This window comes from Globicephala melas, chromosome 14 (assembly GCF_963455315.2).
Source record: "Globicephala melas chromosome 14, mGloMel1.2, whole genome shotgun sequence".
Lineage (NCBI taxonomy): Eukaryota > Metazoa > Chordata > Mammalia > Artiodactyla > Delphinidae > Globicephala > Globicephala melas.
The window spans coordinates 57,342,504-57,355,538 of NC_083327.1; the positions used below are offsets into that span (position 1 = coordinate 57,342,504).

The following is a 13,035-nucleotide window of genomic DNA, read 5'->3' on the forward strand; positions in this document are numbered from 1 at the left end:
CTACGTGGAAAGGCAGTGAAACTGAGTGGCTGAGCGTGTGGGCTCTGGAGTCAGACTGCCTGGGATTGAATCCTGACTCCCTCAGTTTCTATGATCTTGGGCAAATTGCCTCATTTTGATTTCTCTATGCCTCTGTTTGCTCACCTGTAAAGTAAGAATAATAATGGTGACTACAACATAATTTCATTGCAAGAATTAAATGAGAAAAGGCTTTTCACGGTGTCTGGCACATAAGTGATCAAGAAACATTAGCTGTTAAGTCTTGAGCCTCATGTAACCTAAGACCTGTTACCATGCAATGCATATATACCCTCTCTAAATTGAGATGACAAGCAGTGTGGAATCAGAAAAGAATAGTTCAGAGAGAGTGCTCATGTCCTAGAGTACATGGCATATAAAGTGCCTGGCAAAGAATGAATTGCTGGGACTTGACGTGGGGACCAAAAAGAACATTTTCAGGTTCAATTCTATAAAATACATTATCTCCTATGAGATTATGAACTCCTTGTCTCCAGCTTGGATAATTTGATTAATTATAATTCTGAAAATAAACTTTTAAGAATAAAAAATAGTTTCAGTTATGCATGTTGGTGGTGGTGAGGAAGAGAATTTTTTTTTTTTTTTTTGGATGTACCAGGAAGATCTCAAAGGATAATTGTCAGGATTTCAGGGCTAAAGTTCAAATTTGTTATTGCCAGAGAGGTAACAGGTGAAGCTACAGGAGCAGATAAGAATACACAGAAAGATGATACATAATAAAAGCCAAAGGGAGGAGTGTGATTGGGGGTGGGTGTCACGGAAAGGGGGCTCGTGTCAAATGCTACAGCGGAGAAAACTGCGGGTTGGAAAATGCCACCAGATTTAGTAATTAGGACATCATTGATAAGGTTTAATATTTCAACAGCTTTAACTGAAGCTGTATTTTAAGGGGATAAGGAGTATGTCAGAGGCGAAAAGTTGACACTCAGTTTTCAGTCAAAGATGCCAAAAGGTAAAAAGGAGACTGATTTGACTCGTCTAAACACTTACAAACACCCAAACACATTTTTGGCAGGGAGGAACAGGACAGAGTCCCTGTCTTACTCATTTGCATATCCCCGGGTCTTGGGTAATAGACATGTTTAATAAATGCTTATTGAATGTGGGAGCCTTAATACATTTAATCAACACAATCTACTGAATATAAAATATACTTAGCATGTAACACCTTTTATTACAGTAGTAGGTTGCCCTCTCTAACCAGGACCACTCCTTAGAAATCAGCATTTATATTTCTTTTGGGAGTGGTTGAGGAGGAAAGGAGAGATGCTGCAGTAGGACTTGCTCTGATGACGATGACTTCTGTAAGTTGCTGGGGCCACCAGGGTAGAAATGCTGGCCAATAATGCCTGAGGAGTTGTAAATGACCAGTGGCACTCAGCTGCGTCCACAGTATTAACTGGTATTTTTCCTTTCAGTTAATGAAGAACTGTCACAGACTCCTGACCACCAACACAATCGTAAGGCTAGCTCTTCCTGGTACCAGAGAGAGAAACGGACGTGACCGTTGGGGACTGATCAATGGCTGATCAATGGCTAAAGCACAGTCAATTTCTACTGGTCAGAGAGCGAAGGTCAATGGCTTAGCAAATAGTTAATAAACTATAACCACAGCAAGACAAAAAGAATACCAAGATGCTTGTTCTGAAAAGTGGTTCAAGAGGACAGCTCTGAGACTCGACTTAAATAGCAGTTCTTTGGCGAGTCCCAAGAATGTAAGATTTTGTTGGATGTGCTCTATGGACTAGGCACATTGTAACTTTTTAACTTTTATAGGACTATGTCTACTCTGAAGGGCACTGTTTTCAAACTAAAATTCTTAAGCATCATTATTCTATAATGCCATGGAAGCCCGCATTATTCTGACTTTGGAGGTGAAGATACTCTGGTAGAAATCAAATAAATAGCAGAAGATGAGCACCTGTGGATTCCTGCTGTGAGAGTTCCCACTTCCTCCCTTGAAGTTCGGCAACACTGACATGACACCTTTTAAGGCATCATTTCTGGCCCTTGGTTTGCTTCTCCCCTTTTCCCAATTGCTTTCACAAATCGCATCAGCATTGTGAGAACCCATAAAACAAGCAGAGCCTCTCAATACTCGGTATGGATCACCATGAAAGTAGTTTTCAGCATGACATGACTTGGAAGTATCGGCAATTTGGTGGGAAAAGGAAAGAACACAAAGTTCATGGGACTCATGTGGAGAATGACTCAAGACTTTGCCTCTAAAACCAAAACATCGGAGACCTACTCCTAAATATGGAAAGAAGTCAACATTTCACTAGCGCAATTCTTCTTTCAGTGGGAACCCCAATAGCCAACCTAGATAACTGAAAAGAAACATTTAATTCAAAGGAGTTCAAATAGATTGTGATTACTCCCGGGCTCTTCAGTTTTCCTAGCTAACATTAACAAAAGACACTTAACATGTCCTAAGTGTAAGTCTCATTGTATTCTTATGTTTGCATAGGAATCCAACAGGCTATTAGACTGATTAACTTTATAAAACATAATGAATCTGTTCACCTGTAAGAAATGCACCAATTTCTGCAGTGACATACAAACATGCAAAAGACTGGCCGACCCAAAGCAAGAATGTGCCACTAGTGCCAGATATTTTGTTTCTCTCCCCCACCCCAGTCTCAAATTCTTCACATGCATCCAGTGAATTATTAGTCTCCATTTGCACTTCTTACATAACATAAAACTCACTGTTCTACTGGAGACAACTCGTTTCTGTATTTTACTGCATTTGATTACGATGAAAATGTCTCCTGGGGCTTCCAGACTGAGGTAATTTAGAATAAATGTGCATGCCATATGGAAGGAATGACAATATCCTTTCACTTCTGAGAGGGATCTCTTTTTAGCCTCTGGTGGAAATCAGCTTACGTAAAATGCTTTCTTGGACAGAAGGTGTGGAAAGGATGCATCATACTGCCAGCTGCCAGCCCAATCTGTGGCTCAGCCACCAGGGTTTGCTCCACCTTCTTCTGGAAACAGGCACAACAGAAGCCTGACTGATGACTCTGGTGGACGCATTCCACCACCTCTGCCTTACCAGGGAAAATGCATCTCAGCTACTATGGTAACAGAGGAGCTCGAAACATACACGTTCTCAACATAAACAAGCTGTATAAAGCAAGACCTGACTCCTTTGTTGCTGCTGAACGAGAGGAGTACAAAGAATGTCCACTGAGATCATGAGTAGAGTCATGAATGTTCTTTACATGTAGAGAGGAACAGAAACGTTCGTTTTCCTACAGAGAGACCAAGTCCAAGGGTTTTTCTACCACTTGCTTGAAGGCACTGTACTGGATTTGACTAGTCCCTCACAGAGCGCAGCCAACCAGCTGCCCGGTCATATCTTTGCTCTCCACCTGCTTAGAGTACAGGGGAAGAGTTCCTTCTGGTTTGGACTGCCTGCTTCCTTGTCATCGCTGCTGCCACCTAGACCAGGCTGGTGGTCTCCTTACTTATCCCATACTCTGTTTCCTCCTGTGCTCCAAAGCCTTTCATCAGGGGCCAAAAATGTTCCTAAGTGGTTTCACCTCAACAGTTCCTAACCTTATTTCTAATGTTCTAGTATCTGAACGAACTCCCAATTCTGTTTCCCCAACATGAGACCTTCAATAAAATACTTTAATGGGTGTTGTAAGTTGTTACATTGCCATTTATTCAATGAAAAAAAAACTTTTTTTACAGAGCTAACCTAAAATTGTTAATAACATCTCTCTCTCCTTAACTGTGTTGGTAATTTGGAAATGTGGCATTGGGACACTACAAGTCCATGACTGCTTCTTCACATTCTGAGCTTATACACGTTGATAAAACAAAACGGAGCAAGGAAGGGCACACATCATGTTCTCTGCAGTATTATTTACACCCCTTAAAAAAAAAAAAAAAAAACTTCCAAGTAATCTGACCAGGTAACAGCCACCAGTATTTTCTAGATATAACTTAGTAGCAACTGGAAAATTGAGAACAGATAAGCAAGTTCACACATCCAACAACAGCTTTTCCTTGAAATCTTAAGTTCTTTGGCAGAACTGTATCTCAGAATAAGAGCTCATAATGGTTAAAAACATTTTGGAAATCGATTTTCTGACTTGTTTATAAAAAGTTAGAATTTTCCAAACAAATGCTCTTGAGTCTTGCTTTCCGACTTTATAATTAGTGTGCTAATCAGCAGAGGCCTCTGCGTTTATCAGAATTTACGCAAAGGCATCCACCCTGGCAGAACATAAACAGGAAATATATATTCAAGAAATTTTATTTATAACACCAGATTGAAATTCTTTCCATTAAAAAAATTTTCAAATCCATATTCCAAAACCCAGATTCTTAAGAGCAGAGAGTCCTAGCCTTTATTTAGGTAATAAAGAAACCTTTTGAGAATTTAATTAAAGATACAAATCATCATTTTTTCTGTAGGAAAAATGCATATACCCATGATTTTGTACATACTGTGGGAAAGCCTAGCCCCTTGAAGTCCATCAAGGAATCTGTGGTTAGGAAGCCTGCAGCCAGTCTTAGGAAAGGATTGTGCTGTCTTACACTAGCCACCTTAGTTGCCATACAGCACAGAATGAGTAGACCATAAGCGGTTCCTGACACTGCAGGGCTCACAAGGAAGTTGGGTCCACACAACTTCAAAGCCAAAACCTTCCCCACAGGCTTCCCAAGTAACCTAGTTCCTAGGGTAGAGGTCTATTCTGCAAGGTTCTCACAAGAACACAGATCAGACTGGCAGTATCTCCCATAATTTGCCTTTGGTGGGTTAACTCATGCACAGTGGTGCTGTTAGTACTCATAGCGATCACTTTTCTGGAGGGCATTATTGTGCCAGGAGCTCCACCAGGCACTTTATACATTTTTACTTCATCTAACCATGAGAATACCCCTACACTGGGATGTATTACTACCTTCCCTTTATAGATGTTTAAGTACCTTCACTGAAGTCACATGGTTCAGTTACTCAGAGTAGGGCAAACACCCATCTGTAGGAGTCTGAAGCCAGTTTGTTCTTTGTTTTTTTGACATCTTTATTGGAGTGTAATTGCTTTACAATGGTGTGTTACTTTCTGCTTTATAACAAAGTGAATCAGCTATACATATACATATATCCCCATATCTCTTCCCTCTGGCGTCTCCCTCCCACCCGCCCTATCCCACCCCTCTAGGTGGTCACGAAGTTACTGAAGCCAGTGTTTTTGAAGCAAAATACTTTATACAACTTGAAGTTACTAAAAACCTAACTGGGTATCATGACTATACAGAGGGTCAGTGTTTTTGACCCTGTGGCCAAGGGTCAGGAGTTTGACACCTCAGATTTGCCAGCCGACCGTGTTCTCTTCCGGGGCCAGCTCCGCATCGTGGCCTAATTCCGGCAAATACGTGAACAGGTGCACGCGCATGCAAGGATCCATGTGAGCCCTCGTAGACCCCGGTCCTATTCTCTAGTGCAAGTGCGTTAAGACTCTGCTGGAAACTGACCAGAGCACCATACCCGGAAGAGCAATGTACTACCTCACAGTACACGGAGACGGGACCTTTTTACAAAATTAACGGGCTTTATGGCATTTTTTAGTCTTTTACCATGGAACATTCTAACGGAATGATATCACGAACCCCCATTTACCGCTGCCTGGCTTCAGCAATCATCAACTCATGGCCAATCTTGTTTCACCTAAACCACGACTCACTCCTCCTTATCCTATTATTTTTAATTCTCAATTTATGATGTTCTCAGACACTATATAATTTTATCCATGAGTAAGGGGAAAACATAATGAAGCCCATGCTGGGCAGTCATTATGCTACAGTTTGCTTCACTGCCAGAGTCCTGGGGATGCTCACTCCATGAACTGTGGTCTATGCAGTGAGGAATGCTATGTGCATCATAAAGGAAAACGGAAGCTACTCACAACAGTGAAATACCAAAAATTCACCGACGCTATACATTTTTTTTTAACCACATCATTTTTTATCCTGCTGTGGCCTGTGGAAAAGGCACTGCTCTGTTTCCTGTGTTCCACACGGGATCGCTGGAAGGTTTATGTGAAATACTCATAAAAACCCCATACAACTAAAAGGAATTATTGCTTATCACCCCCAAATTATATTGCTTTTGACTTAAGATAAACAATTAGCGCCTGGACGTCTCACGGCAGTGAACCCTGTTGACCTATTTTCTTATTCTATCACTTGGGGTTTTGAACGCTCAGTTCACGGAATGAGATGATAACATCGTGAGAATTATTTTGCAGGAAATACAAAATACTAAAATAGACAGTCTTGCTGCCACAGTCACGGGTGGCGTGACCGACACTGTTTTCAGCTGCTCTTCAGGTACCAAGACCCCACAGATACTTCAGATGTCTCTGGGACCCCAAACTCTGTCCTTGCCATCTCAGCTGATAAAACCGAGCCCTGCCTGAACAATGCATTTCCTCTTCCACTGGAGCTGCTACAGACATACTTACCTCCTATCACTTCCTTCCATGTGGGAGGATATGGTTCTCAAAAAACCCTGACAGATCAACCTCTGCTTTAAATACAAATGTTATACATACACACTTTCTGATGAAAATTATATTTACAGAGTCACATTTGGTTCCATAATATTTCTAAGGCTTGGCTTGCTGAGATATGCTTCCCCAGAGAGGAGCTGTTTTGTAATAATTCTAGAGAAGATGAGAAAGATCTTGCACAAGGTGAGAGATAATTCAGTGGGAACCGATCCCAAAGAAGAGAGTCATCATATTATATTAACATGCTCACTTTAAACAACTAGGGAAAGACATTCTACAGAACGTTTTAGATGGAATATACCACACCCTGTTGGTCATTTGCTATATAACGCTTTTAACGTTTGACAGAAAATCCAGCACTTCGTCTGATGTGTCTGGGCAAAAGCTTCACAATGAACCGTCCTGATGAGACACGGACGCAGCCCTCAGCAGAGCCCGTTCTGCCTGAGGCACTAAGACCCACTGGACTGTTACGCAAAACTGAAGCAGAGGACCAGGTTTCACATGATGCAGCTAAGATATTTCCTGAAACAAAACAAAAAATACACAAAGAAAACAAGCAAAAATATGCCTTGGAGAACTTGTACAAGCTGGGGTGGATTACGTAACCAGGCAGAAGGAACTGGCATTCTAAACAGTAGACTTACGAACATGTGACACTGGTTTAGCCACTTGAAATCGGTGATGCTGGCAGCAGCATGAATTATAAAAGATCTAAACAACAGATTTTAAAAATGCTACGTCCCACAAAATACTAGAACTCTGACAGTATGACTTGAGCTTATCTTTTTAAACCTTCATAAAAAGAGAAGTGACAAGTTTAGAGAATAAACAAACTTTATTTTATAACAGTATTACAGAAAGCAAAATATCTTTTAATACAACTGGAAGCTGCTAGGCATCTAATCTGGCGTCATAACTATACATAGGGCCAAAGCAAAGCAAAGACTGTTCAATACAGTTAATAAGTCCCTATCAGGTCTCTGGTGTCAGCTTTAAATGGTGTAGCCTTCTTACAACCGTCAAAAAACCACCAAGGCCCTAACTCCTCACCCTGGCAACCTCACACCTGTGTGGATCATCACGCTATCTGAAAGAGATACACCTGCTCGATAACAAAAGGTCAGTTTTACATGGAGACAAGGAGGTTTAATACAAAGTGTTCTACACGAGTGTTCAAATAATGGAAAGCACTGAAATTTGGACATGTTAAGAAAGAAAGCACTACGGTTTTTAAGCTGCCTGAATATTTTAGTAGGAGGGAAGACACTGCTTTCTCTCCCCTCCTATTTCTGGAATGCTGCCGAAGAGCCCGTGTCTGAGAAGCATCGGCACTGTGGTGCAACAGGGCCTCTAAACACAGTGCGTGGTCAGTGAACTTCATCATAATTCTCCAGTTTGGAGATTCCCGGACTTTCTGCTACAAGTAAAAAGTCACGGTACTGGAAAGTCAAAAGGGTTCAATATCAAAAAATAGCCCCAATGAAATTCTCAAACATTAGGAAATTTTCACGATGTAAGAAACGCCTTTAATCTGCATTAATATTTTCTCATACAAGTATATTTACTGCAAACTGAGAACTCTGTAAATATTGACTTGTACGAACTCAATGGGAAGCATCCGGAAGAAGGAAAGCCACTATCGAAATTAGTCACAGAGTCTCCTTTCCGCACAACAGCACCTGTTCCAGTGAACAGCACCTTACCAGCTGGGGCTGGCTTTGTTCACTATCATTTGATCAAAATGAGTCACAGAAAGCAGGTAGTTGTACACAAAGTAAACAGGAAACAAAAAACGAAACTCTCTAACTAAAAAAAAAAAAAAACAAAGAAAAGAAATAACCAAGAGTATTTAGAAGTGGTTATAAAACAAAATAATATATTAAAATGCGGGGGACGGTATAGACCAGAGCTGTTAAGGTAAGGTTTGGTGTTGGCATTTTAATTCTTCAGGCTTCTGGCCATTGTTACCAGTCGTAGTATAAATTCGCTGGAGCAGTGGTGTGACATTAAGACTTGGAATGGTCAAAATTTTTCAGGTTCACAAAGTTGAATGTTGTCTATAAAATGAATTTCTAGGAGGAAAAAAAAGAGACAAGGCTTAAATATTCCAAAGACAGGCTTGGGAAAAAAATGTAAGTAAGATTCACCAAATTCCAAATCAAGTAATCAACAGTTCCCATCTGCCTGGTTCTACAGTAAACAGTATTTTACCAGAAGACAAGCATGAGAGCCTGATCCACCCTTGAGGGCCTTAAAATACCTGAAGGATTGACTAGCACACGAGAAACAAGTGGCAAATAAGAATCTGACCAAAAAGTTAACTATAAAACAGAGGTAATTCATATAATAAAAATCTAAAAAAAAGAGAAAGCAATGTAGGTTTTAAAGTTAGATTCAAAGAAGAAGAAAAAGTAATTTTGACTTCACTGAAATGAATAAAAGCTGCCTCAGGTTGGGAGAAAAGAATGAGGAAAGATGCAAGGAAGTGAGAAAGTGCCTGATAGGTAAGATGAGTATACAGATGTACGGCGTGGAGGACAGGAATGAATGGGGTGGGGACACAGATTTCTGGATTCTTTGTCAATGCAAATTGACAGATATTAATTATTATTATTGTAATTAATTCAACCTACTTTCGACAGTGTCATCATTCACCTCGAGTTTGGATATGGTTATAGCTGTTAAGTATGAGTTATACTTTATGTTGTCAGAATTTTGGTCAAGTAAACAAACAAACAAAAAAACCCCAAACCACTAATTCCTTGCTTCAGTTTCCCACCCCCAGACTATACGATGTCACTGAACATTTCTAACTACTAAAGTCACGTTCCTTAGCTTGTGTCCCCCTCTTTTGGCCAATGTGAGAACAGGTCAATGTAGCTGTTTCATCTAATCACAGGTCTAATTCTACGTCTAAATTTTTCAAGGATACATGCTGGTTGCCTACTTTGCCTTAAGTCTTTACAGAGTGTCCAGTGCAGTCTTCAATTTATCTTTCTCAGTGTGCCTGGTGAGCCGTGGGGAATCAGTCAAGCTCAAGCACAGTTCTATGAAGTCATCTGAAAAGCACAACCTCGGAGTTTCCAGAGACAGGGGCTCACATGGTCTCAATCTGGAGCGTGCTCTACTCCAGAAACTGACTTGGCGAACAGCAAATGTGCACTTAAAAAAAAATCATCCTCATGACAAGCGGTAAAGCACTCATCCAGAGGGGAGTCTCAATAAAAATGCAAAGCTGTGGCTTTTATCTGAAATAATTAAAATAATGAAGAAAACATACCCTTTCAGATTAATGAAGATTCAATTACCACAGGGCAGTAACATAGCCTGAGATTTTGAAAACGTGAGTAAATTATTTATGTAAGGCACAACGCAACTATTTCCTAAATAAATATGAGGTCCGTGTACTCCGGTGTGAAATTCGGCTTTAAATACGATAGTTTATGACTTTCAGTTATTTCTAAACTTTCATTTTATTCTCCCTTGGCTCTCAATTTGCATATTTAATTTTAAAACAGAATTTTCATTGTAAGAATATAAAATCCTAGAGCCAAAAATGCAAGTATGATAAATGTCTATGTGGTTAGACCAGGAAATAGTCAATTCTTACAATGTTTGTATTACCACTATAATTGAGACCCACCAGTTCTCAAATTGTGGTCTGTAGACCTTGGGGGTCACCATGACTCTTGCAGGGGGTTATAAAGTCAAAACTATTTCATAATCATCCTAAGACACTATCTGCCCTTGTCAGGTGTGGACATTTTCCCTGATGATGCAGAAACAATGGTGAGTAAACCTGTTGGCATCTTAGCACACACGGGTCAAGGCAGTGACACTAAACTGTACCCGAAGTCACCGCATTCTTTACCACCACGCACTCACAGTGAAATAAAAAGCAAGCAAGAAAGCAAGCCAGTTTCACTTAAGGATGTCCTGGATGAAACAGAAAAAAATATTAATTTTCTTACATCTCTACCCTGGAGTACATCTTTTTAGTATTCTGTGTGATGAAATGGAAAGTACGCGTAACACATTCCTGCTGCATACAGAGAAGTACAGGAGATGTCTAGGAGGAAAGTGAATTTGTATGAATGTTTGAATTGTGAGTTGAAGCTGCTGTTTTCATTAAAACACTTTACTTGAGAGGATTACTGACAAACTACGCTGCTCAATTTGGGTATCTGGCAGGCATTTTCTTGAAAATGAGATGAGCCTCTCACTTCAAGGCAAACAATTGACAGAACTTGTTGCCAACGATAAAATTCAAGCTTTCGTGTGAAAATTATAACTCTTGGAAACTGTATTTTGGCCACCTTGAGCTTGACAGCTTCCCAATGTTTAGAGACTCTTCTAGTGGGGTCAGTGGCAACCACAGATCTTTTTACTGTCTTAGTCATTTTGCCTTTTCCAGGATGGCACAGAGTTAGAATCATACAGTACATGATACCTTTTCAGACAGGCTTCTTTCACTAGGTGATTATTTTTAACTGAATAAATATCTTGAAAATTATTTTGACTTATAATAGAAATAGATCAAATTTCAATTAATAAAATTCACATAAACATAAAACTCTTTGGGCTCTTCAGTAAGTTTTAAGTGTTCCTGAGACCATTAAGCTTGAGAACTGCTTCTATGGAATCTGCTCCCTAACCTACTGGCGTTTCCTGCTCTCACAGATATTTGTGTGGCTTCTGAATACAGAAGGAAAAATGAAACCTAGTGTTTTTTCCTTTTCGGTCAAATGGCACTCAAAATCTCTTCTACAAATAATTCAGCAAAATGGTTTTGTATCCCTTGGTTTGCCTGGATATATTAATGCTCTTTTGGGGGTTGCTCTTTTCTTAGGAGGCTCTCATGTGGGCCCTTTTGAGGCTCATGTCTCAGATTTAGGTCTTTCAGGACAAGCTTGGCCCCCTGATCTCTGTCCCCTCTGAGTGCCAGATATATTGTGCTTGTTAACATACATGCCAACACAATTTCACTTCAAAGACAAAAATTCCGTTCAAAGTTTGCTAGCACCACAAGTCAATTAAGTATTTTTGCTTCCAGGAGAGTCAATTTTGAGATGTTTTCCCTGAAATTCCATTTGTTCTAAAACAAAACAAAACGAAACAAAAAAGGCTTGTCTCAGTTCTGAAGAACCTAGGGGCAGGACAGGAATGAAGACGCAGATGTACAGAATGGACTTGAGGACATGGGGTGGGGGGGAAGCTGGGACGAAGTGAGAGAGAGGCGTGGACATATATACACTACCAAACGTAAAATAGCTAGTGGGAAGCAGCCGCATAGCACAGGGAGATCAGCTTGGGGCTTTGTGACCACCTAGAGGTAGAGGGGTGGGATAGGGAGGGTGGGAGGGAGACGCAAGAGGGAGGAGATATGGGGATATATGTATACGTATAGCTGATTCACTTTGTTATAAAGCAGAAACTAACACACCATTGGAAAGCAATTATACTCCAATAAAGATGTTTCTTAAAAAAAAAAAAAAGGCTTGTCTCTGCCTCTCTTAGCTGCAGTTATTTCCCCTCCAGAGGGCGTTTTAGGAAGAGCATCTCCTTTTCCTCCCACCCTGTAATCATCAAAGCTCTTTCCATTTTTAAGACAGTCATGCTCCCTTACCTCTGAGGAAAGGGTGAGCTGTCAGTGATCTCGGCAGGCCAATTAAATGGGTTTTCTTTAAAGCTAACAGTCATCTTTGTGTTAGAGCCTTTATGCACATTCCAGTCACTCCACCTAAAGAATTACTACACATACCGCAATTTCGGAATATCCTGTCAAATGAAAGCATCATCCATTTTGCCTCATTTTTAAACATGATTATTTTATAAAATAATGGTTTTATTGTTCATTTAGCTACGTATCGTAGCTGCAATCTCAAAGACATTCTGTCCAAAATAAATTTTTCTACAATGAAGTGTGTTTCAACTACATCAGTGGGAGTTTGTTACTTGAAAGATTCCCATCATGAATCCCTCAGCAAAGCAATACGCAGTGTGGATTCAGACTGACGGACGGTCAACTCTGGCTCTGCTACTCAGGGACTGTGTGACTGGGGGAGGGACTTAACCTCTCCAGGCCTCTGTGTTGTCATCTGCATCCTAAATGACTGTGAGAACTAACTGAAATAAATGGCAAAGTTCTCCAACAAAGCTCAGCACAGAGTAGGCACTCATTAAATGTGAGCTGATACTATTATTATGGATTTTCACATATGAAATTTCATTCCTGGTTTTACTTCCAAACCCAATGCAACTCTACTCTTAAAGACAGAGATGGCCAGTTCAGTTTCCCCATTAATAATTGCATGAACCAGTATAATGGTTTCTTTACAGGGTACTTCATCCAATCAAGCATCCTTTCCATCAATCCTGCACACCACTGATAAATTAATCTTACTGAAGGATGGTGCTGAAAATGCTCTTCCCTTACGCAGATGACCTACAGAGCAAAGCC

The 13,035-nt window shown here is 40.3% G+C and overlaps 2 protein-coding genes across 33 annotated transcripts in view; one reads left to right on the plus strand and one right to left on the minus strand.

Annotated features, from left to right (window-relative positions):
* The window catches only part of SMLR1 (small leucine rich protein 1), a 193,897-nt gene extending 192,354 nt beyond the window's left edge, over positions 1-1,543 (plus strand). Inside the window, 1 exon segment of the mRNA XM_030853651.1 lies at positions 1,458-1,543. Coding sequence (XP_030709511.1) covers positions 1,458-1,543 — 86 coding nt within the window.
* EPB41L2 (erythrocyte membrane protein band 4.1 like 2) overlaps positions 1-13,035 on the minus strand; it is a 319,453-nt gene that overhangs the window by 50,890 nt on the left and 255,528 nt on the right. For 31 of the 32 annotated variants that reach the window (XM_060283720.1, XM_030853455.2, XM_030853457.2 and 28 more), the window contains one exon: positions 7,392-8,647. The exons of the other annotated variant lie outside the window; for it this stretch is intronic. The gene's annotated coding sequence lies outside the window, so the exon portion shown is untranslated. Of the gene's footprint in view, positions 1-7,391; positions 8,648-13,035 lie in introns of those variants that run through there. 32 annotated transcript variants of the gene reach the window in all.